Consider the following 27831-nt stretch of genomic DNA (forward strand, 5'->3'; position numbering starts at 1 on the left):
TGGGGAGATACTCTGCTGGGGATACCCATGCCAAGCTAGCTGTCTGACTCCTGTCCGCCTGGTGGCCGCTCCTCGGTCACCCCCAGATCTTCCGGGTCTCCCTCCAGCCTACAGTTCCTACGCCGATGTCTTTGATAAGAAGGAAGCGGAGGTCCTTCCTCCACACCGGCCTTTTGACTGCCCAATTGAGCTGTTTTTTTGAAGGATCCTAGGGTGGTGGATAATCGGATGTGCTGAGGCACAGAATTCCAGAGGATAGGGGATATTCGGGAGAAATCTTGGAGGCGGTAGTGTGAGGAATGAATAAGTGTGGAGGAGAGTAGGAGGTCTTGGGATGATCAAAGATTACGTGAGGGAAGATATTGGGAGATTAGTTTAGAAATATAGGGAGGGGACAGGTTGTGGATGGCTTTGTAGGTCAGTGTTAGTAGTTTGAATTGGATTCGTTGTGGAATTGGGAGCCAGTGGAGGGATTTGTAGAGGGGAGAAACAGGAGAGTAGCGAGGAGAGAGGTGGATTCGTCAGACAGCAGAGTTGAGGACAAACTGGAGTAATGCAAGAGAGTTAGCGGGGAGGCCACAGAGGAGAGTGTTGCAGTAATCAAGGTGGGAGATGATGAGGGCATGCACAAGAGTTTTAGTAGACTGAGGGCTGAGGAAGGGAAGGATTCTGGAAATATTTTGAGTTGGAGGTGACAAGAGGTGGCAAGAGTTGTGGTTTGAAGAACAGGGCAGAGTTGAGAGTTACTTGAGGAAGCGGATTTCAGGTGCGTGAGAGAGCGTGATGCAGTTTACCATAATAGATAGATCGAGTAGGGAAAGCAGTGAAGTTGTTGTGAGTTCATTTTTCCCTTCATCATTGAGGTCTGATGAACTCCTTCCTCTGGTGAAGGAAGGTAGTGAGACTGATTACCAAACACCTGGGCAGCTAGATGATAACTGGGTGGCTGGAATTGAGGACTGGATATAAGGCTGCCGACGCCCTTCTTCCTGGCTGGTGAATTTCCTGCTGGATTCTTGGAGACCAGTCTGATTCCTGCATCTCAAAGCTAAGTTTTTCTGCTCTGCTTTGTACTCTTCATTTTTGTTTTTGTTTTGCCTTGTTTTTTGGGAGTTCTGCCATCCCCGGCCGGGGGTGAGCTGTATTCCATTTTTGTCTCTGATCTGTTGATATTTTGCTCTGTCTTCAGAATATACCTGAGTGCTGTTATAGTCTTTTGAAGCCTAGCGACTTCAGGCCAGTTTTTTCCTATCAGTCGGTTGGCTCATTTTGATAGGGTTTTTGCGGATGGCAGACAGCAGCTTTCCTGTCCTGTCCTATGTAGTTAGCTTGGGCCCCATCATTTGCTCAACCTATCTTTCTATCTGTGTTAGTGTTTTCATCTTGCTTCACCGTCATTATATGTTGGGGGCTGCCTATTGCTTTGGGGTCTGCTCTGGGGCAGTTTAGATTTCCCCTTTCTGTCTTTAGGCTATGTAGCTCTCCGGCTGTGATCGAGGGGTCTAGGGCACCGTAGGAACCCCCCACGGCTACTGCTAGTTGTTGTGGATAGGTTCAGGGGTCTGCAATCCGATAGCTGCCAACATCTCTGGTTTTTCTGGACTTAGCTGGTATTTTGTTTTTTCCTCCTTCGGTGACTCATCATAACAGAAGTCCGCGATCCTGGATGATTGTCGAAGTTTTTTGGTGAGATTGTTGTGCCAGGGTTGCTTATTGATTCGTCGCATTATTTACATATCTATCTATCAGCTATCTATTATTCATCTATCTATCTATTATTTATCTCTCTATCTATCTCTATATGTAATTGATCTGTTTCGTCCTAACTCTTCTAAACGGTTGATCGTGTCCCTTAGCTGCTGACGTTTAGCTGGTTATTACACTCTTTGCACCATTCAGTACAGAAGTTAGGAGCCATTATCACACTCAAGATCATTACACAGCTTGTTAGTGATTTATGACCTGGTGAAGAAGGATGAGACCACCAAGGGGAAAGTGACTGCTATTTCTTCTTAACTGAAAATGTGTCTACATGGCATAGCTCCTTGAAACAAGCAGCTCAGGAGTGGACATCTACACATCAAATTCATAGGAACAGACTGAGAACTATTTAGCCTTGACATTTCCCTTTCTGTCGTTTAATGCTGTGCTATTATTTTTACTGGTTTGTATATGACATTATATATGACGTTCTTGAGGCTGTCGGAAATGGCAAAAAAACGCCGTCTGATATGCAAACGGAGCACAATGTTTCACACTTTGGTCTCCATTTGTCTTTAAGTCAATGGCTCTGTCAGGGCACATCTAAATTATGTTTTTCGAAGATTAAGGCGAAAGCCCCAGAAGGAGACATTAATGCAGTATGAAAAGGTCCTTACTTAGCACAATGCGCTTACCGCAGAAATGAACTGAGGAGGTAGTTTATGGTGAAATATTACATGAAAAAGAAAGTGTCACCTACAATGAAGGTGACTAAAGAGTGGTTAGGTGACAGTACAGAGTGCCTTCATTAGCCTACAACACTAATGTCTTCATCAATGTCGCTACTTGTTACGTATCACTTCGTTAATACACAAACCTTTTTATTCTAAGACGGCTTTATCCATGGAAAGATTTTCCAGCTAGCATTGACATTTAGAAGGATGCATACATACATTGTGTTACCAAAAATACAGGGAGCAGATTGGGTGTCAGTGACATCAGATGCTGTGATCTCCTAGGATGGGATGCTGAACAGCAGCTCCACTCTCTCCAGCACAGAGGGAGACTGCAGGGGGCAGAAAGGAGACACAGGCTGATGACTCAAGAAAGGAATTCCAAAACTACATGAAAAGATAGAAAGGCAACTTCTGCTGTACAGGGAACAGATGGAGAGAGACCTGTAAGGAGCAGAACTGCTAGAAACTCTAGAGAGGACACAGCAGATCCCACAGGCTGGATGCAGAATTATCACTGGGGAACAAATAGGAGCCATAAGTGAAGAGTTTGCTGTATGTAATGCAATGCCTGGAGGAGCGCTCACTACACATGTCCCTGGCTCATTATGGAGATGTCTATAGCCATAAAAGCAAAGAAACCTCACTGACATCTGGAAGGGATAACGCTATCATTAACCTCTATTATTAGGGTGGACTGTCTACTTGTGAGCTGCACTAGAGTCTGCCCACCACATAAGGGAGTCCTGCAATCTCCAAGTCCCAGGTACTGTTCTCATTTTACACCTCTGTGTTTTCACCTTTGTGTAGAAATCATGGGAAAATACATAAGTGTTTATACTGAAGTCACTAGAACATAATCATTTCCTGAAATATTCTATTACTGAATGAATGAGATTATCTGCAAATCCTCTAGAAAATGATACAGGTCAATTTTTGACAGGTGAGACCCAGTGAATGGGATGAAAGGCTGTGATAACATAATCTGCCCTCTGATGATGAATTGACAGACAATCCACATGGTATTTGATCTGTGCTGGTGACTGCCGGCAGTCACTTACATGTACGTGATAATTGCAAACAATAACAATAGTAATAATACATATTGATAATATGGTTTATTATATTTTATTTATGGTGGCAACATATGCTGCAGCATTGTGAACAATTGTTGAAACAAGTTATTATGGAATTGTACCTCATTGTGAATTATCGACCAATATATTATACTGTATATATATATATAATGCAGATTTTTCAGTATTATGCATCTGTACAAAGCAAAAAAAAAAAACATACAGGAACCTAAATGCACTTCCATTTATTTGCAGTAACGCTATCCTGGTTTTAAGTTAGCTGAATTTGGCACTCACATGCTATTATACAATATGAAATAGGATGAATCAAGGATGAATTATGTCTAAAGATTGTCCCTGTCCAAATAGTTTACACATCTTTATAATTAGTAAGTGATTGGAGAGTTGCGGAATATTTTGCAATTTTGTATCTGTAATAAGGTGTAAAGCAACAAAGAAATTTAGACAGATCCTGAAGGGTTAACAAAGCCATTCAGTTCCCATACAGCTACATTTTGTGGGGAGGCTAGCCCTGATCTCTAGCTGTTATGTAACTTCTGTGTGTGGTTATTTCCCACTTTTCCAAGCCATGCTCTCCCATCGCCACCCCCATCTGTAAGACCTCTACACACACAGAGGCGTCATGTTTCATCTGCTAGACAGAATAACCACTTAGCACACTTTCTGCATAAGAAGGAAAAGTGGAGTCAAAGAAATTATATCAGCATATTTTCCTTCTTGGAAGCCTACCCTTCCCGGGCTATCCATCTTCTTATAACGGTTAGTTTTCCTTGGAATGCCTACTTGGCAATCTGGAAGCTGACGAGTTCTCTGGCTTTGGTCTATATAAAGATAATTGCAGAATACTGTTAATGGATGAAGCATGTTTATAAAGTACAAGTTATTATTCGGGTTAGATGTTTTCAAAAAATTGTGCTTAGATGGCAATTAAGGGGAATTACTTATTTTACTGTCAAGTCTCAATGGTGCAATCGGTCTTATAATTGTCTGCTATTTTCTATCATGTACTGGATAAAACAACCAGGAAAGATCTGACCAAAGATCAATGAGACATGTTCTTTCCATTCTGAGATCTTTTTTCATTGAGAGAACATGTCCAGAAATCTCATTGTGCTATACTGAGCGCTTTTGAACATACAAACTGCTCAGCATCTGCCCATAATGTGGCCTAATTGGATCATTTATTCTGGTAAATAGTATGAAACATAAGGACATCTATATACAAAATAATAACGAGATAAACAAAACACTTTTTCAGCTACTCTTGGAAGCCTAATCCACACTTTCTAGAAATTCGGGACAAAATCAACCAAGCCTTAAAATTTTAACTTAACTGAAGAGCCACATTTTAAAAGCAAGCAGAGTGTAGATCGAGTAAAGTTGTTTCTGTAGCTATAGAACAGACTTAAAGGAGTTATCCAGTGAAAACAAGTTATCACTACTGATGAGCAAATACATTCGGCATTATTTGTTACTCACATGAATAGTACGGTATTCGGGCTATTCATTACTCGGCAAGTCATTTGCTATTCGCCTCAGTATATTCAAGTGACCCGCCCAGCATGTTTGGTGCTTTATTTGCAGCCAATGAGCATGCTAGGCTGGGTTGCCAATCACAGTAATGCCAGCGCCATCTTTGGTGTGGCATTACAGTGATTGGCTTACCTTCCAGAGTCATAGGCACTATTTAAAGGCTGCTGGTGCCATCTTGTGAACATTGCAACCGAAAACAGTGTAGGGAGAGTGTAGTTTGAGCGTAGGGAAAGTGAAAGTAGTGTAGGGAGAGTGATGGAGTTCATACTGAGCGTTTCTTCATTCCTAAAAGCGCTTTGAAGAGCTAAACTGTCAAGAATACTTTTTTTTGTTTGTTAGGTGGGAATTTAGTAGTGAGAGATTTAATTGCAAGGAGGGAGGGTGGGTGTAAGGCAGGCAGGAACCTGGTTGTTCTAATTATTGCAATTACATGCTGCAGCTCTCTGCTATTTTGCAACTTGCAATACCTAATATTTGTCTTTCAGTTGTGCGACTGGCGCAACATGGGTAGAGATAAACTTACGTGGTGATTTATCAGGGGCAGTAATCTTCATTACTCCGCATTTGCACTGTCCTTAGCAAGCCGATTAAAAAAAACTTAGTTTTTTATTGTTCTAAAAAATAGGGTATATCTATCTAGCAGTTGGGCAACTGATGCAATACGGGTACAGATAATCGTACGTGACAATTTATCAGGGGCAATAATCTTCATTTCTTCACATTTGCAGTGTGTCAGCAAGGGAATCGATAGGGAGTAAAAGATTCACCATTGCACAGAGTGCCAAATGTTCAAAAAGTATAAAACAGCTACATGGGGTATACATACATGACCACTAAGTACTTGTTGCAGAAGCAGGATGAGGTCGAGGAGCTGATTTCAAAATTGGTTTGGAGGTAAGACATGGATATTAAGACCACTTCACAACAAAAAACATTTGGACTACTTTTACATTACATTGCTGTCAACCGTAGGGCTTACAAATCCAGCCCGTGTTCAATTTTAGAAGTGTCAGCCTGTCTGCATTTTCCGCTGACAGGTGTATGCGCCTATCCGTTATGATCGCAACAGCAAAGCTGAAAACCCGCTCAGACAACACACGTGCAGCAGAGCATGGCAGCACTTCCAAGGTGTAGAAAGAGAGGTCTGACTAAATATGGAGCTTGGACAACCAATAGATAAAGTGCACTGAAGAATAAGGAAGAACACTGGTATGGTCACTTAAGAAGTCCTTCAACATCTTGGTCAACTTCTCCATCCTCGTCATTGTTACACCCACAGATAGTCCTTGCTGATGTGATGGTCTCATGAAACTTTGTCAGTTGGTGGACATTCCACCCCCTCTCAAGTTGCACCAGGTGTGCGTGGCCCTCCCCTATAATCCTTGTGGGTGAAAAAAAACGGTACCACTGCCAGTAGCGTTGTCTGAAGGTAATCTTTTAGAAAGTGTTACATGCACTGAAAATGGCATGTCTGCCTCCAACATGAGGGAAACAAATTTCTCCTTGTACCATCGGTCAAGAAATATTTCACTAGAGGGTCTTGGTAAAGGTATCTAGTCATGAATTCTGCATTTGTGGTAGACTACAAAGAGTCAAACATTCAGTGTCCTCACCAGGAAAAACACTAACCATCCTCTCTTCCTCACAATGCATAGCCTCCTCCTCCTTCTCTTCACGCCATCCATGCTGGACAGGCATGAAGCTGAGATTGGGAGTGCCCTCTGTAGTGCAGACCAAAATCTCCTGTTCTCCTCCTCCTCCTCCTGTGCCTCATCATCACCCAATGTGGCCTGAGAATATTGTGTGAGGCTGGGCTGTGTGGTATCAGCCACTGTTAAATCTTGCACCATAGCCATCTTCTCAGCATTCAAAGCTTCCTCTTTGAGATTCTTCAGCGAACGTTTTAGAAGAGCAGCTGGATGGTTACGCTGACAATTGCGTCATCAGCGCTCACTATCTTGGTGCAATGCTCAAAGTTTTGAAGAACCTCACAAATGTCATCGATTCACACCCACTCGGCAGTTGTTATGTGTGGGGGTTGAGTGTTACTCTGACGGGCATTGAGAAGCTGGAATTCAGACACTGCTCTCAACGTCTCACTAAGTATCTTGTTCTCACACACTTTATGCATTTAATAAGCCTTTGTGTCTGTACTTTTACACATACTGGTTGGTAACTGGTTTATTCAGCATTACATGAACATCCGATTTCTTACATTATGGATGGTCAGAACAATGAAAGCAATTGTTGCCATCCACCTTTCATGTCGCCTCTATTTCCTCTTAGATTGTAAGCTTGCGAACAGGGTGCTAATTCCTCTTGGTGTCTGTTGTTTATGTGATTATTGTTATTCTGTAATGTCTTTTAATGTCTGTACAAGTCCCTTCTAAAATGTAAAGTGCTGCGGAATATGTTGGCGTTATAGAAATAAAATTATTTTTTATTATTATTATTGTTATTATTATTAGTCAAATTATAGCGTGAGGGCAGGTCACAAATCAGTCGGTGACAAGGCAAATTAAAGCACTGTTGCAGCAAAGCTTGTCCGCCAAAAGCCTGAGATGACTTTCGGAAATGTGCGCTGGCACACCGTACTTTGGCAAGTAGGTCCGGCAAGTCAGAGTATGTTTTTAAAAAACGCTGTACAACCAAGTTCAGCACGTGGGCTATGCATGGAACGTGTTTACCAGCTTGCTGAGCTTTAAATCCTCCACATAGTTACACCAATTATGGCACACAACCTGACCTGGTTGGAGGTTCATAGAATCATAGAATCGTAGAGTTGGAAGGGACCTCCTGGGCCATCTGGTCCAACCCCCTGCTCAAACCAGGATTCGCTAAATCATCCCAGTCAGATGTCTGTCCAGCCTCTGTTTGAAGACTTCCATTGAAGGAGAACTCACCACTTCTCGTGGCAGCCTGTTCCACTCATTGATCACTCTAACTGTCAAAAAGTTTTTTCTAATATCTAATCTGTGTCTCTTCCCATTCAGTTTCATCCCATTGCTTCTAGTCTTTCCTTGTGCAAATGAGAATAAAGTTGATCCTTCTACAATGTGACAGCCCTTTAGATATTTGTAGACAGCTATTAAGTCTCCTCTCAGTCTTCTCTTTTGCAAACTAAACATTCCCAAATCCTGCAACCTTTCCTCATAAGACAGGGTTTGCAGACCGGTCACCATTCTGGTCGCTCTTTTCTGAACTTGCTCCAGTTTGTTGATGTCTTTTTTAAAATGTGGTGCCCAAAACTGGACACAATATTCCAGATGAGGTCTGACCAAAGAGGAGTAGAGGGAAATAATGACTTCACGTGATCTAGACTGTATGCTTCTGTTAATACATCCTAGAATTGCATTTGCCTTTTTTGCTGCTGCATCACACTGTTGACTCATATTCAGTCTGTGATCTATTAGTATACCCAAGTCTTTTTCACATGTGCTGTCACTTAGCCCTATTCCTCCCATTCTATATATGCTTTTTTCATTTTTATTGCCCAGATGTAGTACTTTGCATTTCTCCCTGTTAAAAACCATTCTGTTAGTTGCTGCCCACTTCTCCAGTTTATTTAAATCTTTTTGAATCCTCTCTCTCTCTTCTCTAGTATTAGCTATCCCTCCTAGCTTTGTGTCATCAGCAAATTTAATCAGTTTACCCTCAATTCCTTCATCTAAATCGTTGATAAAGATGTTGAACAATACAGGGCCCAGGACAGAGCCCTGTGATACCCCACTTGAGACATTCTTCCAACTGGATGTGCAGCCATTTACGACCACTCTTTGGGTCCGATCACTAAGCCAGTTATGAATCCACCTAACAGTTGCCTTGTCCATTCCATACTTAGTCATTTTTTCAATAAGGATTGTATGAGAGACTTTGTCAAATGCTTTGCTGAAGTCAAGATATACTATATCTACAGCATTTCCTTGATCCACCCAATCAGTGATACCGTCATAGAAGGAAATTAAGTTAGTCTGACATGACTTATTAGTTAGAAACCCATGCTGACTCTGTTTAATCACTTCATTCTTATCCAGGTATTGACATACATGTTGTTTAATAATTTGTTCAAAGATCTTTCCTGGTATAGAAGTCAGACTCACCGGCCTATAGTTGCCTGGGTCCACCTTCTTCCCCTTTTTGAAGATAGGAACAACATTTGCTCTTCTCCAGTCTTCTGGCACTTCTCCTGTTCTCCAAGAATTTTCAAAGATTATGGAGAGGGGTTCAAAAATTTCTTCTGCTATCTCCTTCAGTACTCTGGGGTGTAATTCATCTGGACCTGGAGACTTGAATTCATTTAGGTTAGCTAAGTGTTTCCTCACTATCTTTCTGTTTATAGATATCCTGGATTCTTCTATTCCCTTAATAGGACAGTGAATAACAGTTGATGTTGCATTTCCTTTCTGAGAGAAAACAGATGCAAAATAGGAATTTAAAAGTTCAGCCTTCTCAACATCCTGTCTTACCATTTCATCATTTTCATCCTGTAAAAATCCTATAGCATCTTTGACTTTTCTTTTACTTTTGACATATCCCCAAAATCCTTTATTATTGCTTTTGACATCTCTTGCAAGCCTCAGTTCATTTTCAGCTTTAGATAATCTGATTTGTGCCCTGCAGGTTCTGCAGACAGCATTATATTCTTCTTTAGATATGCCTCCCTCTTTCCATTTTATAAACATTTTTTTCTTCCTTTTTAGCATGTGCTTAAGTTCTGTGTTCATCCATCCTGGTTTCCTTAAATGCTTCCTATTCTTCCCTCTTTTCGGAATTGTTAACAACTGTGCTTTGAGAATTTCATTTTTCAAGATTTCCCATCCTTCCTGGACATTTTTGTCTTTAAGGATATCCAGCCATTGGATCCCTCCAATTCTCTTTCTGAATCCCTTAAAATCTGCCTTTCTGAAATCTAACCTTGACGTCTGAGTCTTCACAGGTCTTCCACCTCTAGTAATCCAAAATTCTAAAATAGCATGGTCGCTACCTCCTAGGGTCCCAGCCACTTTTACCTCCTCAACCATTTCCTCCCTGTTTATAAGGATTAGATCCAAGGTAGCAGTTCCCCTTGTTTTCTCCCTTACCTTTTGGAAGATAAAGTTGTCAGCAAGAGAGGATAAGAATTTCCTTGACCTGTTAGTTTTGCCTGAGAGAGATTCCCAACAAATGTCTGGATAGTTGAAATCTCCCATGACAACTATGTCATATTTTTTGGAGAACTTGGCCATCTGATGCATAAAGAGTTCATCTATATCTTCGGCTTGCACAGGCGGCCTGTAGTAAATGCCTACAATGGTGTCCTTTCCATTGTTCTGTCCTTGTATTCTTACCCAAACAGTTTCCACAGAACTCCCAGTCTCTGAAGCTTCAATCTCTGTGCAGATATACGCGTTTCGAACATACAATGCGACACACCCTCCTCGTTTATCAAGTCTGTTTCTTGCAAATAAGTTGTATCCTTCTAGTCTTGTATTCCAATCATGTGTATTGTCCCACCAAGTTTCAGTGATTCCAATTACATCATATTTCTGTTCCTGTGTTAGTAGTTCCAATTCTCCTTGTTTGTTGCCCATGCTTTGTGCATTAGTATAGAAACATTTTAGTTTGTGATTGGTTTCTCTTTCTCCAATATTTTTAGCAATTAGATTCTTTCGTCTTTGTTCTTCCTTTCCACTTCTAATAGCAGAGTTCTCAATAGCATTTGTCAGGTGTATGGCTTTTTCTGGTCTTTTGCTTCCCTTCCCATGTTGTTCTAGTTTAAAGCTCTCCTTACAAGTGTAGCAAGGCGACTTCCAAATACATGCTTTCCAGTCTTCGTAAGGTGCACCCCATCTCTAGCAAGTAGTCCATCGTATAAGTAGTTCACTCCGTGATCCAGAAATCCAAATCGTTGCTGACGGCACCATCGACGTAGCCAGTTGTTCACCTGCAGAATCTTATTCAGCGGGGCGAGCCACTGATTGGTCTGTTCTTTTATCACCTTCAACATCTCGGCTGCGCTCTGAGCTTTATCACCTAAACAGATGAGCATGCTGCCACTTTGCCAAGGCAGTGCTGCAAGACCTCCCAGCTGGGGAGTGATGAGGATGCTACTTTTGGTGAGGAGGAGGAGAGACAGGAATTGTAATACAAGGAGACTGAAACCCTGATGAGAGTTGGGACCTACATATACATACATGACCACTAAGTACTTGTTGCAGAAGCAGGATGAGGTCGAGGAGCTGATTTCAAAATTGGTTTGGAGGTAAGGCATGGATGTTAAGACCACTTCACAACAAAAAACATTTGGGCTGCTTTTACATTACGTTGCTGTCAACCGTAGGGCTTACAAATTCAGCCCGTGTTCAATTTTAGAAGAGTCAGCCTGTCTGCATTTTCCGCTGACAGGTGTGTGCGCCTATCTGTTATGAATGCAACAGCCAAACTGAAAACCCGCTCAGACAACACACGTGCAGCAGGGCATGGCAGCACTTCCAAGGTGTAGAAAGAGAGGTCTGGCTAAATATGGAGCTTGGACAACCAATAGATAAAGTGCACTGAAGAATAAGGAAGAACACTGGTATGGTCACTTAAGTAGTCCTTCAACATCTAGGTTAACTTCTCCATCCTCATCATTGCAACACCCACAGATAGTCCTTGCTGATGTGATGGTCTCATGAAACTTTGTCAGTTGGTGGACATTCCACCCCCACTCAAGTTGCACCTGGTGTGCGTGGCCCTCCCCTATAATCCTTGTGGGTGAAAAAAACGGTACCTCTGCCAGCAGCGTTGTCTGAAGGTAATCTTTTTAGAAAGTGTTACATGCACTGAAAATGGCATGTCTGCCTCCACCATGAGAGAAACAAATTTCTCCTTGTACCATCGGTCAAGAAATATTTCACTCAAGGGTCTTGGTAAAGGTAACTAGTCATGAATTCGGCATTTGTGGTAGACTACAAAGAGTCAAACATTCAGTGTCCTCACCAGGAAGAACACTAACCATCCTCTCATCTTCACAATGCATAGCCTCCTCCTCCTTCTCTTCAGGCCATCCATGCTGGACAGGCATGAAGCTGAGATTGGGAGTGCCCTCTGTAGTGCAGACCAAAATCTCCTGTTCTCCTCCTCCTCCTCCTGTGCCTCATCATCACCCAATGTGGCCTGAGAATATTGTGTGAGGCTGGGCTGTGTGGTATCAGCCACTGTTAAATCTTGCTCCATAGCCATCTTCTCAGCATTCAAAGCTTCCTCTTTGAGATTCTTCAGCAAACGTTTTAATAGAGCAGCTGGATGGTTACGCTGACAATAGCGTCATCAGCGCTCACCTTCTTGGTGCAGTACTCAAAGTTTTGAAGAACCTCACAAATGTCATCGATTCACACCCACTCGGCAGTTGTTATGTGTGGGGGTTGAGTGTTGTTGACGGGCATTGAGAAGCTGGAATTCAGACACTGCTCTCAACGTCTCACTAAGTATCTTGTTCTCACAAACTTTATGCATTTAATAAGCCTTTGTGTCTGTACTTTTACACATACTGGTTGGTAACTGGTTTATTCAGCATTACATGAACATCCGATTTCTTACATTATGGATGGTCAGAACAATGAAAGCAATTGTTGCCATCCACCTTTCATGTCGCCTCTATTTCCTCTTAGATTGTAAGCTTGCGAACAGGGTGCTAATTCCTCTTGGTGTCTGTTGTTTATGTGATTATTGTTATTCTGTAATGTCTTTTAATGTCTGTACAAGTCCCTTCTAAAATGTAAAGTGCTGCGGAATAGGTTGGCGTTATAGAAATAAAATTATTATTTTTTATTATTATTATTAGTCAAATTATAGTGTGAGGGCAGGTCACAAATCAGTCGGTGACAAGGCAAATTAAAGCACTGCTGCAGCAAAGCTTGTCCGCCAAAAGCCTGAGATTACTTTTGGAAATGTGCGCTGGCACACCGTACTTTGGCAAGTAGGTCCGGCAAGTCAGAGTATGTTTTAAAAAAACGCTGTACAACCAAGTTCAGCACGTGGGCCATGCATGGAATGTGTTTACCAGCTTGCTGAGCTTTAAAGCCTCCACATAGTTACACCAATTATGGCACACAACCAGACCTGGTTGGAAGTTCAGCGGGGCGAGCCACTGATCGGTCTGTTCTTTTATCACCTTCAACATCTCGGCTGCGTTGTGAGCTTTATCACCTAAACAGATGAGTGTGCTGCCACTTTGCCAAAGCAGTGCTGCAAGACCTCCCAGCTGAGGAGTGATGAGGATGCTACTTTTGGTGAGGAGGAGGAGAGACAGGAATTGTAATACAAGGAGACTGAAACCCTGATGAGATTTGGGACCTCTATTCTTGGTGTGGGTAAGATGTGTGATGTCCCAGCCTCTGACTGTGTCCAAGACTTAACCAGGTGCAGCCAGTGTGCCATATGGGAAATGTAGCATCCCTGTCCACAAGAACTTGTTCACATATCTGTGGTAAAGTAGACCTTCCCTGTGACTGCGTTGGCAAGAGCAGGCTGATATTGTGTAACACGACTGCTTATGTAACGCGTTGACGGCACACAAGGAAAAATAATATTGGATGGTAATCAATTACCATGGGGCTGTCACCGCCAAGAGGTCAAGGACTGACTCAGCTTACATAAGTCGAAACTGCAACATTTCCAGGGCTACCAATCTGGCAATGTCGGTGTTTAGCATTTTGGCCTGTGTGTGGGTGGGTCGACATTTCTGCTTTTTGTTAAACATCTGGGGCAGGGACAAGTGAACGCTGCACTGGGACAACGAACTGGATGTGTTTGCTGATTGTTGTGTCTGTGCAACTGCAGGTTTTGGGCAGGAGGCATCAGCGCCTGCTTCATGGACAGCAGATTATGAAGGTCGTAACAAAGGGGAAGGGGCAGTGGTCTCAGCATCAGACACAAATTTTGTACCCAGATGTGAGGGACGAGGGAGACACCATTTTGATTGATTAATTTCAGGACAAATATATTATCCCGACTTCTCCCTCACCCCATGCTCCTGAACTGTAGCCCCCACCCATGGGATAAGTGCACAATTTCTCAAAAAAACAGAACCTTGCCATACGGCCAGAGAATTAGAGACCATGTGTTAATTAGTGCGAGGAAGAACAGAGCTGGGACCCCTGCTGTCTTTTGTGGAGGGCGGCCAGCTATCAATGGAAACCCTAGATGGAGTGGCACCAACACATAGAGATTAATTATTATAGTACTAGGCACCTCAATGTTAAGTCCAATATACCACTAGAATCCTGGGAGCCCTCTGCGCACACACCTGGGTCTCATCATTCTCTAGCTGTCCCAGATACTTCGTTATCGAGACAGGCTCTCCAGAACTACTTAGACAACTCAAGCTTGGATTCTCCATATCGGTCAAGCCCCAATGAACCCGTTGAGATGTCAGTCGTCCAGTTTCGACCTCCCACTAGGAAGTTGTGACCCAGGTCAGGAAGTCAGGGGAGGAGATTTCTGTTCTGCCAAGAGGGGCATGGGGAAATGTCGGAGGGGGTGAGCTAAGGGTTAAATACTAGCCACATACCTTTAGCCAGTATTATTGTTATGCTACGGAAGCCGAGTCATGTCTCACGTAGATAAGAACTAGATCCATATGATAAGGACCAGTAACGTGACACATACAGCTAACTGCAATCCCATACCTGTACCCTACCTTTATATGTACTACTGGCTGTAATATCTGTATATTACTCTGTATATATTTGTATTATCTAGTGAGCCTTTCGGCAATTAAAATATCAATTAATTTTGGGCTGCTCTTTTACCTCGTATCCTAATTTCCCATGTCCGTGAGTCCATCTAATACTTATACGCTACCTGTGGTTGGTTTCTGACCCAATATAAGCTTGTTAATGGACCGGGCTCATATCTAACGAGGAAATGGTTACAGCTTACCATTCTGACGTAACTGTGGGATCCTAGCAGTGACGGAACAGAGGTTTATTTATATATTCCCAGCCAGGGACTAGTGATACATATACCACCCTCACTGCAGAGAGCCTTGATAACCAGTATGTAACAGAGCAGCCTCTTCGGTGACTACTAATCCTAGGTGATGTTCCCTGACTGACCTGAGAGTAAAGGGGCACCAGAGAGCTGTGACTGCGTAAGCTCCGTCACAGATTGGTGATGACGGTGGGATATCTGTATTCACCCGGCTCTCGTTCGTGACACCAGGCATTCCGCCTAACTACTGGGGTGCTTGGCTGCCAAGTGCTTTTGCATGTAGGTGGTGCTCAGGTTGGCAATGTTGTTGTCTCTTCTTAGCTTGGTTTAGCAGATGATGTCAATTACAGTTGCTTTGTCTGAAGGAATTTCAGAAAAATACTGCAATACTGGAGAACAACGCACCCTTGGCCTTTTATCTAGCCGAGTGCAGGGGGTTCTGTGGAATGTAAACCCGCAAGGGCTGGGTCCTTTCCCAACTGTATCAGTCCTTCATGAGTAGTTTGTTTACTGTGTTATCTGTAACTTGTATGTAACCCCTTCACATGTACAGCACCATGGAATCAATGGTGCTATATAAATAAATAATAATAATAACAGTTGACCGAGTTCTTCCTCTGGTCAAACCACTACCTCTTCTTATCTGTTGTCTGTTGTCTGCACTGCTGTGCTCGCTAGGTGTGCCACTGTTCCCGGTTGGATCAGTGACCTCATCATCGACCACATCATCTTCCAATTCCTGAATTTGATCCACCTTCTGAGTTGCGATTTGAGACTGACCTGATGGCAACTGTGCGTCATGATTATCCTCCACTTCTTCAGACATGAATTGACTTTCCCCAATGTGGCTTTCTCCTGGCCGTGGGTGCTCAAATGTTTGGGCATCACTGCCCTCCACGTCCTCATGACCCTTTTTAATGGTGCACGTTGAGAGACCTGACAAATTACAAGGGAGTGTAAACCATTTCTCAGAGTGACCAGCGTTGGGGTCATATATCTCCTGGGACTCTTGATGGTGGGAGGAAGGAGGACCAGGTTGAGGATTCAGAGGCCCAGCCTCTTGGTTACTGAGACTGGACTGTGTGGAATACTTTGTGGTGCTGCTTGTCAACACACTGGAGCCTTTGTCTGCCATGCAACTCACAATATCCTGGTAATTGTCCTGGTTTTTCAGTGGTGCACAGCGCTGATCACATTTTGACAGGAAGCTAGAACGAGATCCAGTCACCTTCTGATCTGTAGCACGGCCTTGGCGGGCACCATGCTTTATGGTTATGAAAAAAAAATTCCTGGCTTTATTTTTGATAAGTACCCTAACAGGGGTGTTATGTACAAATTCAATATATCTAGCAATGTGTGACAATTTTTTAAAGATATCAGCTTTATTACACAGCAACAGCAGACACATGAAAGTTAGAGATAGTCACGTTTGTGTATCTCTGCTGGGTTTGCGCCAGTTGCATAACTGATAAAGATATGCTGTTTATTAAATCAATAGAAAATGCATAGGCTTGTGCAGATTGGTCAATGGCACTCTTGTCTCTTTCCCTTGAGGAGGCTGCTTCCAAGTAAAGTGAGGCCTGTACATGCTCATAACATGGGTTTCGGGCCTGACAGACTGGCCACAATACAGTACAGACCCTCGCTGTATTCTGAATTTAATTCTAATGCTTTTGATGTCTGGTGGAATCCAATTTACTGACATTGATCATACAGCTCCCCCAACTCCTGTATTATATTCACCTTGCAGCGGCTTCACCCGCTATGACAATTGTTCCATTTGGATCCAGTGGCAAAAATGAACTGTAGAGCTTACAAAACACAGGTTTCACAGCACCAGCTGGCCCTCTGCTACTTGTCAGCGAGGACTGCATAATGACATGGCAGTGGACATGGTGGTGGTTGCGGGCAAAGCCCAAAATTCAAATGGACGTATGTATTCCACTATCTGGCTAACTATTTGGCATGAGGGGGGACCTCCCAAATGTAGAAGTGAGAGATCTACCAAATGTATGATACAGGGCCACCTGAGGGCCCTTACCAAACTCAGGTTTCACAGCACCTGCTGGGACTCTGCTAATTGTCAGTGATGGCTGCATAATAACATGGCGGTGCAAATGGTGGTGCAAAGCCCAAAATTCAAATGGGCATATTTGAAAAGGCATTGTAAAGAGATCGGGAATATCTGTTCCACTATATTGCTATTTGTCATAAGGGAGGAACTACCCGAATGTAGGAGTGAGAGCTCTTACAGATGTATGATACAGGGCCACCTGAGGGCCCTTACCAAGCTGAGGTTTAACGGCACCTGCTGGCACTCTGCTAATTGTCAGTGAGGGCCGCATAATGACATGGTGATAGTGGCGGACGAAAGCCCAAAATTCAAATGGGCATGTTTGAAATGGCATTGTAAGGAGATTTGGAATATGTATTCCAATATCTTGCTAACTATTTGGCATGAGTTAGGGACCTCCCAAATGTAGGAGTGCGAGCCCTCACAAATGTTAAAGGAAAAACTAAAGCCAAAATGATCTGTGTGAATGTATGCTAAAGGGGAGGTATACATTTATTTTAATTTAGAGTTATACATGTAATTAGGAATGACAAATGTTTCCTAGCATTTTTCAACTTTTAAAAAAGTTTGGTTTGGTAGGTCTTTTTAAAAATCCGTAAAACTGGCAAAATAGTCTGACAACATTATTCCCAGATACCATATGTAAGTCAGAAAGGCATGCAGGCATCTTCTCAATGCTGTTCCCATTTAGTTTTAGTTCTTTGCCATCAATTTCAGTTTTTTCCCATGCCCCCAAAGATGTTTTTTTGGGTCCAGCTGAAAAATACTCGGCTTTCACATTGACTTTCATTGGATTTGTTATTCGGTACGAATACACGCATATTAGAAATTATTTGTGCTGATTTTCCCGAATCTGAAAATTTCATTATTTGATCATCACTAGTTATCACCTCTTTAGTGGATTGGTGATAACTAAGGATTATTGAATCCTTTGAAATGTAAGTTTGTCATGTTAGACACATTTTTCACAAAAATTTGATATACAGTGAAAAAATTCATTACAAAATGCAGGTACTCTTATTGCGCTAAAGAGATGTGTACAACACAAATTTAGAACAAGTAATGTCAAAGGGACCGCACCGTAGAAATGTATGGTATCCAAGTAATTATTAATAGCCCATTTAATAACACAATGCACAGAACAGACTTCTCATGTTTTTAAAATTAAAAAAGTCCCAAAAAAAATCCCTATAAGTAATTTGTGATCAGGCAGAGCGTTCTGTGCAGGACACAGTTTAAACTGATGGTATCACTGTTAAAAGTAGCATCCTCCTGATGTGACATGGATGAGTGATGTGCCAAATATTTCATAATGCCTTTCACATCAACACCAATAATGTAACACTTTCCAAAAAGGATGGAATAAGAAATGGTAGATGGGTACAAGTACAGAACGAATCATTTGGCAGCAGTTCGCAGTATAGGTATGGTGTGCTCAGATGTCAAATTAGACTTGTAAAACTGGTGTTTTGGAAAGACATTGACAGATAAAGAAATGCTATCAGGGTACATACAGTAACTAAAAAGCAAGCACCTCCAAGAGGACACTGGATTGGTGTGGCATGTAAGGATGTAAAATTTGACTTGTAAAACAGACACACAGCAAAAAAATTGTTTGCAACACACACACTTTGTGAGGTCACAGTTGATTGTTTTGTTTTTATGGATTTGTCTCTTGGATGTTTTAAAAAAGTATTGTCACTTCACAAAAAAGATAGCACAAGAGATGCAAAAACTTACTGAACTTACTTGAGACAAGCAAACACACTGTTTGGCACTGATTTCAGATTTGTTTTTCCTGCAAAAACTATTGTGCTTTTCTTCTGCTTTCTAGTGCATTATAAAGAAAAAAAATGTAATTCAAATGAAGAAGGATTTCAGAACAATATCACTGACCAGTCACAGTGGTCTGGTGCTGCTGACATCTCTCATATTTCTCTCTCCCCTAATTGAATCTCTGTATTAGGCCGGGGTCACACTTGCGAGAAACTTGCACGAGTCTTGCGTCTCAATACCTGGCACTGCTGCTAGCACTCGGGACCAGAGTGTGCGGCTGCATGTATTTCTATGCAGCGGAGCGCTCCGGTCCCGAGCGCTGGCGGCAGTGCCGGGTATTGAGATGTGAGAATCTCAAGTGTGACCCTGGTCTTATTCGCAGACTACTATACTCATCTTCAGTGCTGCAGTTATGGTTATACAACACATCTGGAGTATTTTTTCAATGTTTTAGATCTTTCTCTTCCTATCTCTATTTCTGAGCTCTGATGTCCTCTCTCTATCCTGAAATCACTGTAAAATGCTGTATTCCCTGCCAAAACTTTTAAACAGGCTATGACAGTCCTTCATGATTTGTTGTTATACCATTTGACATGATAGATGCAAGGCATTATGGATCATAAACTTGCACTGCTGATGATCAAATGGAATATCGAAGAGGGAAGGTTGCCTATTACTATATGTTTTTTTGCCTTGACCTGTTTTGGTGTGGAAGGTGAGATTTTAGCCTGTATTAGATCACAGCTGTTCTCCTGTTTGGGGGTGTAGCGAAATATGTTCCTTTATTCTTTGTGCTTGCATGTACCATAATGCCATCTTCTTATGGTGCTTTGCATTAAATAAATGTTTGGTAAATGGAGTGAAGGGATGAAGAAGACTGGCAAAATGACAATTGACATCAATTTGTGAAAGATTTATTATGATACATGAAACAATTATATTGTGGTACCATGTTAGCCAGAAAAATCAATGTAAATACTTTTATGCCCCCAAATAATTATTTTAGGAGTGATACCAGGACATTACCTCTACATTTGCAACAAAAGCCTTAATTTTACAATCTTGGATTATTTTTAGGAGGCATCACCCCATATACCCCATGCATAAAATGTCTTGTAACATAACTTAAATGTTATGCTTTAGTCTCAGTAAGTTATTTTTAATCCTGCCTGATGAAGGAGCCTCTGTGCTGCTCTGAAAATTTGCAAATATTTTGCTGGTTAGCCAATAAAGGTATCACTCCTAGAACTTTTTCCTTTTTTGGGGAGAGGTGCTAAGAGTATTTACATAAAACATTTATTATAGTAAAGCAAGAAAACATTTTACATAGGAAAAGTCTTCACTCTTTACATACCTCTTTTTTTATAAATTCTTGCATTGTCTTATAATACCAATTATATACTCTAACTCTATCTTGTATTGCTGCTTAGTTATTTTTCATGGAAATGTGTGAATATATTAACAAGTGAATATTACTTTTTGTCACCTCAATAGGACATGTCTAAAGTGCTTGACATTGCAGTGTCAGATTTTTTGAACGACTATTTCCTCAAAATTTGATTTGTGGCATTGCAGTACTGAAAAACCTCTAATTGCCTGGAAAATAGATGTATAACTCTCTGAGATCACCTTGGATTGTATTGAACCACTTCACAAATAGCCATATTTATGTCCAAGACAACTCAAACTATCAAGATAATTAGAAAACGCTAGTAATCAGTGGTAAATTACATGTTTTTTAACAACAAACTGCAGTACGAGTTTTGTAATCTACTTAAAATGTTAATACAGTTCTGAAATTATTCATTTTAGGAGTCTCGCTGGTGTTTATACACGAGCGATGTAAACAGAGAAACTATCTTTTTCACAGAGGGTAGTGCAAATATTATCCCTGTTTTGGGAGTGCCAAAAGATTTTTTCTTTGCTAAATGTAGAAGTGATTGCCGTTTCACAAGCAATCCAAAAATTATCCCTTTATTTGGGGAACAGGAACAGGCTTGTGGTTTCTGAGTGAAAAAGCAATGATGTAAACTGTGCAAAAAATTAGCCCTATTTTGGGAGCTGTTTCATGTGTGTGTATGATCAAGGTAGTCCGATTCTCAACATTAGTACATTATAGTTATAAAACACAGTGGGCAGCTAACAGACATGTAGATTGCTTTCCTTTGCCGAGGCAGTTGTAGTGGCGGAAGTTGCATGGTAGAAAAATAGGCTGGGTCAGGCAAGAAGATGTCTGACAGGGAGTAGATGCCCAACTGAGTATGGAGCATCAGCTCTGGCAACAGCAGAACTGTGTATAAGTCCGGGATCACACATGCGATGAATACAATCGAGTCTCGTATCTTAATACCGCCGGCACTTGGATCGGAGCATGCGGCCGCATAGCAATACATGGAGCCGCACGCTCCGCTCCTGAGGCTGGCGGCAGTGCCGGGTATTAACATGCGAGACTTGGCCGTATTCCTCGCATGTGTGAACCCGGCCTAAATAAAACAACAGACTGTCAGGCAGGTGCTGCAGCAGTTTTAATTATTGGCATCAGCCATAGGTCAATGACAGTCAGCACTGATCTATGCTTGATTCATTTTGACATATGGAAGATTTTCCACATTTGCAGCAGATAACCTGGTCCACTTTAGTGTGACAAAGCCACATGGTTGGACATGACAATACACCCATAGAAAACCGATCAGTTCTTGCTACTAATCCAGTCTCCTTCCCCAGAAGTGAATGGTATCTGCCAAAGAAAGAACACAGTTTTGGTATGACTGAACCTAGCTGTACAGATGGGTGCAACTCTACTTGCTTATGTGCATCAGGTTGGTACAGCAGCAGATGCAATATTTTCTCAATCAAATCATATACACTGCAAGTACTGCTCTTGCTTTGTTTTTTTTGTAGGCATAGTGTTGGCACTTGTGGCAAGTGCTAGCCTAAAAAAAAATCAAAATTTTGTGAAAAATTAAAAATTTTGTTAAAAAAATGTTATTACATAATTCCAAGTATTTTGGTTTGACTGGAAAGAGTAGACTCTGCAGGAAGCAGAAAGGGTTCTCCAGGTCAGACAGGCAGTTGGCAGCTGTCTTCTCTGTGAAAGATTCATTGAGCAGGGAACACAGCTTATCATGGTAATAAGCCAATATAACCTGCTTAAAAATGTAAAAAAAAAAAATGGCAAAAATTCTGAATTTTAATGAAGAAAACTTTATGGAGTCCCAATAATATTTGTTTAACAATTGACAGCAAGCTTGCCCCTTTGATTCCTGCTACATGCAGGGAAAGTCAGTCCAGGATGCAAGCTCAATAAGTTAAAATGTCACCAAAAATTATAAAGAAAGTTTGTGTTATTCGACATATTGAAAATTTGAAACCCAGAAAAAATAAATTTTAGTTTGGAAAAAATAATTCTGTGCCACAATCTGGCAGATAAGTTTTTTTATAGAGTAATGGAAGCTAGGTGTTTTCTATTGAGAGTGAGCAATTTTTTCACAAAGGTGGTACAATCCACATGATTTGGCATTTTATTGTGGTGAACATGGACATGTGGGAGTACAGTTTTCACACAAATTGACAACTAAATGAATTTTTTTGGGCACATAAAAAGGAGAAAGAATATAGAAATAAGTAGATAAGCATGATGATGAGGTTGCTAACAATGACAAGACACTACTTGTGAGTGTAAGTTGGCTCCTAAAGAAGATGATCGTTAGGAGAAGGACAGCGTCTTCATCTTGCTGGTCAGTTTGCTTTCCCCACATGAGCAGGAGAATTTTATTATTATTATTATTATTTATTTTTAGGGCACCATTAGTTTCATGGTGCTGTACATGAGAAGGAATTCCATACAAATAAAAATAGAAATTACAATGAACAAATTAATAGTGACAGACAGGTACAGAGGAGAGAGGACCCTACCTTTGCAGGCTTTCATTCTTCAGGAGATGTAGTTTCATGTCCTGATGGATTGAAATAGTTCCTAGTTGATATGTGTCAGGATGTATACATCTTGCTGTTCAACAGTGCAACCTGTTACATTAAAATAAATAAAAATTGGTGCTCCGGATATTAATTATCTCACCCAAGATATCTGTCATGGCTCGGTTTGGAGATTCAATTCTGTGACCCGTTGCTTCATGGTCGGTTCTTATGCCGGTTGAGGTATTGCTCTTTACCTTTCCTGTCCAAATGCTGATTGTTCATTTGTCCTTATTTTCCCTTCTTCGTTTGCTCCTTTCCAGGTGTTTTCCATTTTCTCATTTTGCATTGCCCTATCATATTCTGGGTATGGCTTTATATAGTTTCCCTTCTCCATACTTCCTTTTCATGCGGATTAGCTGGTGAGGGAGTTCTATTAGCGATGTTGGACAATGAGGCTTCTGAGGGTCCAGCGGTCCCTTATAGAAGGGGGCGTATTTTCATGACTCAGTTTGAGGATTCATTCTGGTGACCTGTTGCTTCATGGTTGGTTCTTCTGCCTGTTGAGCTATTGCTCTTTTCCTTTACTGTCCAAATGCTGATTGTTTTTTTGTTCTTATTCTCCCTTCTTGGTTGGATCCTTTTCAGGTGCTTTACATCTTCCTATTTTGGTTTGCACTATCATGTTCTAGGTTTGTCTTTATATAGTATTTCGTCTTGTACTTATTTGCTGGCAATATTTCCTGGTGTATACACATTTAGAAGTTCCAGCTTTTTATCTTAGGGGGTTTACCTTGCTTGGTAATCTCTTGTTGTGTTCTTGCAATAAGATGATTTGCCTTCCCTCCCAGCACCTTTTACTTTTATTAGTGTTAGGTTCTTGGGAGGTGTTACTTGTTCCTTTTATTTTTGATAATCCCTAACTTTCACTCCTTCAACTTATTTGAATGAATCTTAATTTTCACCTTGGATTCTCATATCTCTCCTCACACTTTCCTTTCCCCTTGTTGATAGTGTGTTGTGGTCTCCCCTCACACACCATTTAATCTTAATTATGCTAGATGTATTGTTCATATGAGTCTGAATATGATTATTGTTTATTGAATTGAAGTTTGTGAATTACATGATGTGAAATGAAAGGTACCGCGCTGCAGGCAAAAAAATCTGGCTCTAATAAATGATAAATGATAATTATGCCCCTTATATTATGTCTATAAGTCTACTGATAATTAAGCAAGCTGGTCAAACACTGTAGTACCTACATTCAGGATTGGTGTTTGAATATGGGAACATATAATAACATAATAGAATTAATAGGCGCTTACGCAGCTTCAGATTTTACCAATGCCTGGTTCCTGATTATCGTACCATTAATACAGGTAACCTGCAGTTGCTACCATTAACACATGCTGGTGGAGCATGTGCTGTAATGGTTGGACACTCCAATGTCAGAGTAGGAGCGTTTAGACAAGCCGTGCAGAGCCAGAGATGCCCCGGCCGGTGGCGTTCCTGGATGCTTGGTGGAAAAATGGCCAACACCGTCTGACAGCATGTGACGTCACTAGGCTGCTTGTAGAATCCAGGATGGGACAATCAGGTCACCTGGCCACAAATCTCAATAGACTGTCAGCTTCCTAAACTTGTCATTTCCTCCTTTCTGTGGGTGCCCACCAAAAATGGGGTGCCACTGGTGGAAGTAGTCGGCCCTGGAAGCCCAGAAGTCATAGTTGCTCTAATCCTGGTGATCCACCAAAAGGGTGAAACTCTCTAATTTGCACCATCTTCTGTATTTGCTGGGACTCTTCTATATATGTTATTGTCTGTTGGAGGTTCAATAAAGTATTGCCACGCTGTTTTAACCTCACCCTGTGTTGTCTGAGTAGTATTCTACCCACGGGAAAGGAGCGCGATCGTACAGTGGCCTTGGTCCATGAGGTCTTTCTAAAGACAGCTGGGCCAGGGGATGAGAGCACCCACTAATCCCTGTGTCTCCACATGTTTCCAGGACCTTTATAGTCTGATCAGGGATCAGTTGAGTGTAGGTGCGGCACCTCCCTGGTGTGAGTGCAAACATGTTCATTACAATACCATAGGAATTACTGGGACCACCATCACAGCTTTTAGGCACTTCTGAGCCTCCTTCAACAAGAAATGTGCTGCATCACTTGATCCAGAGCTGATGACAAAACACACAGTGTTTTCCCCAGATAATCTTTTAGCTGAATTTTGCCTGCAGTGTGTATTGCTGAGGCTAGCACCCTCCTACTCTTATTAAATCACTTCTTCCATAGTTCTGTCTGGTTCCCAGGTCTTCTTTACCACATAATTATAATTACGTCATTACGTCATTAGCCCACAGCCATTTTATTTTTCACTGATCCTCATGAATAGAACCTAAGATTTTTCAAATAAGTGGGGACCTGTGAATTTGATGAAATTTGACTTGAAGTTAATCCTCCATGGATTGATCCCCTCATCTCTAGTCGTTCTCCCTCCACACTGCCTGACACAGTCTGATCAGTGGTGACAGATTCAAACACACTCTGTAATACATCCTATTGACAAGGGAAATGGCAACACATAGAAGTAAATTAATTCATAAATCTAAAGGAAGACTGAGCAACAACAGAGATGATGCTTCAGTATTTTTGCTTTCATTAATAATATTTACAACAGACATTGCTCTGGAGCGCAATATGTGAAATCTCTGCTGTGCAGGCCAACTGAGCATTTCTTCAGGCTTCTCTGGCTAGTGCTCTTTCTCCCATCCCTACTGTGTGCTGCTAATCACAGCTCAGCAGCTGTTTTAGCAGTCCAGCAGTTTCAGATGCTGCCAAGCTGTGATTGGCAGCATGTGGGAGGGAAGTGTGAAAGCACATGTGAAGAATCGGACAGTTGGACTGCAAGCAGAGATTACACATTTACACATGAAGAAATAAATGTGAAAAGCTCTGCAATAGAGCAGCAAAAGCAAGGCAGATTGGGGATTTTTAAAAGTTATTTAACTCATTTTTTTCCAAGGAAGTGACATGTCCAGTTTAAAGGGAATTTGTAAGCATTTTTTTGCTATGTAATCTGAATATAGCATGCTGCGGGGTTAAAACACAGATTTCAGCGATGCCTCTCTTATCAAGCTCTGTGCTTTTTTTTCTTGCAACGATTGTTTTAGCACCAGGAGCTTATCATTGCTGGACACAGCACCATGTGTCTCCTGGTCCTCTTCTGTGATAAGCAGCTCACTGTCTATAGCTATCTACACTGATAGACTGCTGTGGGCGGAGTTATCTTTCTCAGCTCTGCTGCACTGCTAAATCTAAAAACTCTGACTGTGTTATTACAGCTGCACTCAAAAAACGGAGTAATAGTATATCGCTGGATTCTAGGTCTCTGCTCACATCATACTACTCTCAGATGGGGTAGCAAAAACCTGCTGACATAATCCCTTTAATTGCTTAACTTATGTGTAAATCTGTGCTTTTAAAACTTATATTTGGAAGAAAAAGGTTACTAGACAGTTTCCAAGTTCTATTTTGTGTTTTCTATCACAGATGACATTTTGACATGACATGTTTCTCTTTTTCTCTCCCAAGGTGATGCTGCTCTAAAACGAAAATTAAGGATGCAACCAATAGTCAGTCGTCATACAAGTCAACCTGGCTGTTTTCTTCTCCTCTGGCTTGCTGTACTTCCTGTACATGGCTTCGCATGTCCAAAACCTTGTGCCTGTTATGTTAAGACGGAAGTCCATTGCACTTTCAGATATATTAATGTCTTCCCTAAACAGATCGAGGATTATGTGGAACGTATTAATTTGGGGTATGTCCCATATTGTGAAATATAAAACAGATATGAGTTAACATCTACTTTCAAATTGAGAATACATAAAAATTAAATTTTGGGCATTATTTAAAATAATTTCCTTGCAGTGAACATATAGATAGAATAATTAGACCTAATGTATCACAAATCTGTTGAAAGTTGTGATACATATGACATCACTGGCATCCATAATATGATCTATAAGTATCTGAATGCTCACTAGATATTATTTAATAGCTTTGAAGTCAGTATTTTGCATGTTTATTGCCTTGTTCAGCTCTATGCAGCTCAGTTGTTTTTCTGCTGTAAGGGTGTGATATAGTTGGAATTACCAATTTAAGAACTTCAATTCTCATTCTTTTTCTCTCCTGTTTTTGCTGTTGCCTCTACATACAGCTGTCTGCATTCTCCAACATAACAAGATATGAGATAGTACTATATGGCTGCTTGTCCACAATCAGGAATAGTAGTGGATGGCATTAAAAGAAATCCCATGCCCACTGTGCTTCTTTTTTACACTGCATAAACTCACCAACAGTGCAAGTTTCCGATCAATTTCTCTTGCGGGAATGGTCAGTCTTCTGAGCAGAGTTTCCCATAGAGTTGCATCAGATAACGTAAATCCACAGTTTTAGAAATGGACATGCTTTGTAAAGTGCGTTTATGGATCGCTAATGCACCCAAAAATGAATCTATGTCATAAATAAATCATTTTAAAAAATGAATTGATGCTCCCCCTATTTTCAATAACTAGCCCAGGTAAAGCAGACAGGTGTGGGCTTATATTATCTGGTTGGGAAGGTCCATGGTTATTTTGCACTTCCCATCCTAAAAATACAAGCATGAAGCCACCCCAGAATTTCTAAAATTATTTATTTATTAATGCAAGTACGTAAGGCACTAATATCTCACAAATATTTATCTATATATCTATGCTATATCTATCTCATATCTAACTAATATCTATCTACAGCTCTGGCAAAAATTAAGAGACCACCACATCAAAACCCTGTCATGGGCAGCCCAATTTCCAGACCTGAACCCCATTGAAAACCTCTGGAATGTAATCAAGAGGATGATGGATAGTCACAACCACAAGCCATCAAACAAAGAAGACCTGCTTAGATTTTTGCGCCAGAAGCAGTGTGAAAGACTGGTGGAAAGCATACCAAGATGCAGGAAAGCAGTGATTAAAAATCATGGTTATTCAACAAAACATTGATTTCGG

At 41.3% G+C, this 27831-nt stretch overlaps 1 protein-coding gene across 1 annotated transcript in view; it reads left to right on the top strand.

The window, feature by feature from the left end:
• The first annotated feature begins 2818 nt into the window (after nt 1-2818).
• IGSF10 (immunoglobulin superfamily member 10) overlaps nt 2819-27831 on the top strand; it is a 57939-nt gene continuing 32926 nt past the window's right edge. Inside the window, exons 1-2 of the mRNA XM_073579051.1 lie at nt 2819-3201; nt 26375-26600. Of these exons, the coding sequence (XP_073435152.1) occupies nt 26404-26600 (197 nt within the window). The 5' untranslated portion in view covers nt 2819-3201; nt 26375-26403. The remainder of the gene's footprint in view (nt 3202-26374; nt 26601-27831) is intronic.

Source organism: Dendrobates tinctorius, unplaced genomic scaffold (genome assembly GCF_039654945.1).
Source record: "Dendrobates tinctorius isolate UK_male_01 unplaced genomic scaffold, ASM3965494v1 ptg000060l, whole genome shotgun sequence".
NCBI lineage: Eukaryota > Metazoa > Chordata > Amphibia > Anura > Dendrobatidae > Dendrobates > Dendrobates tinctorius.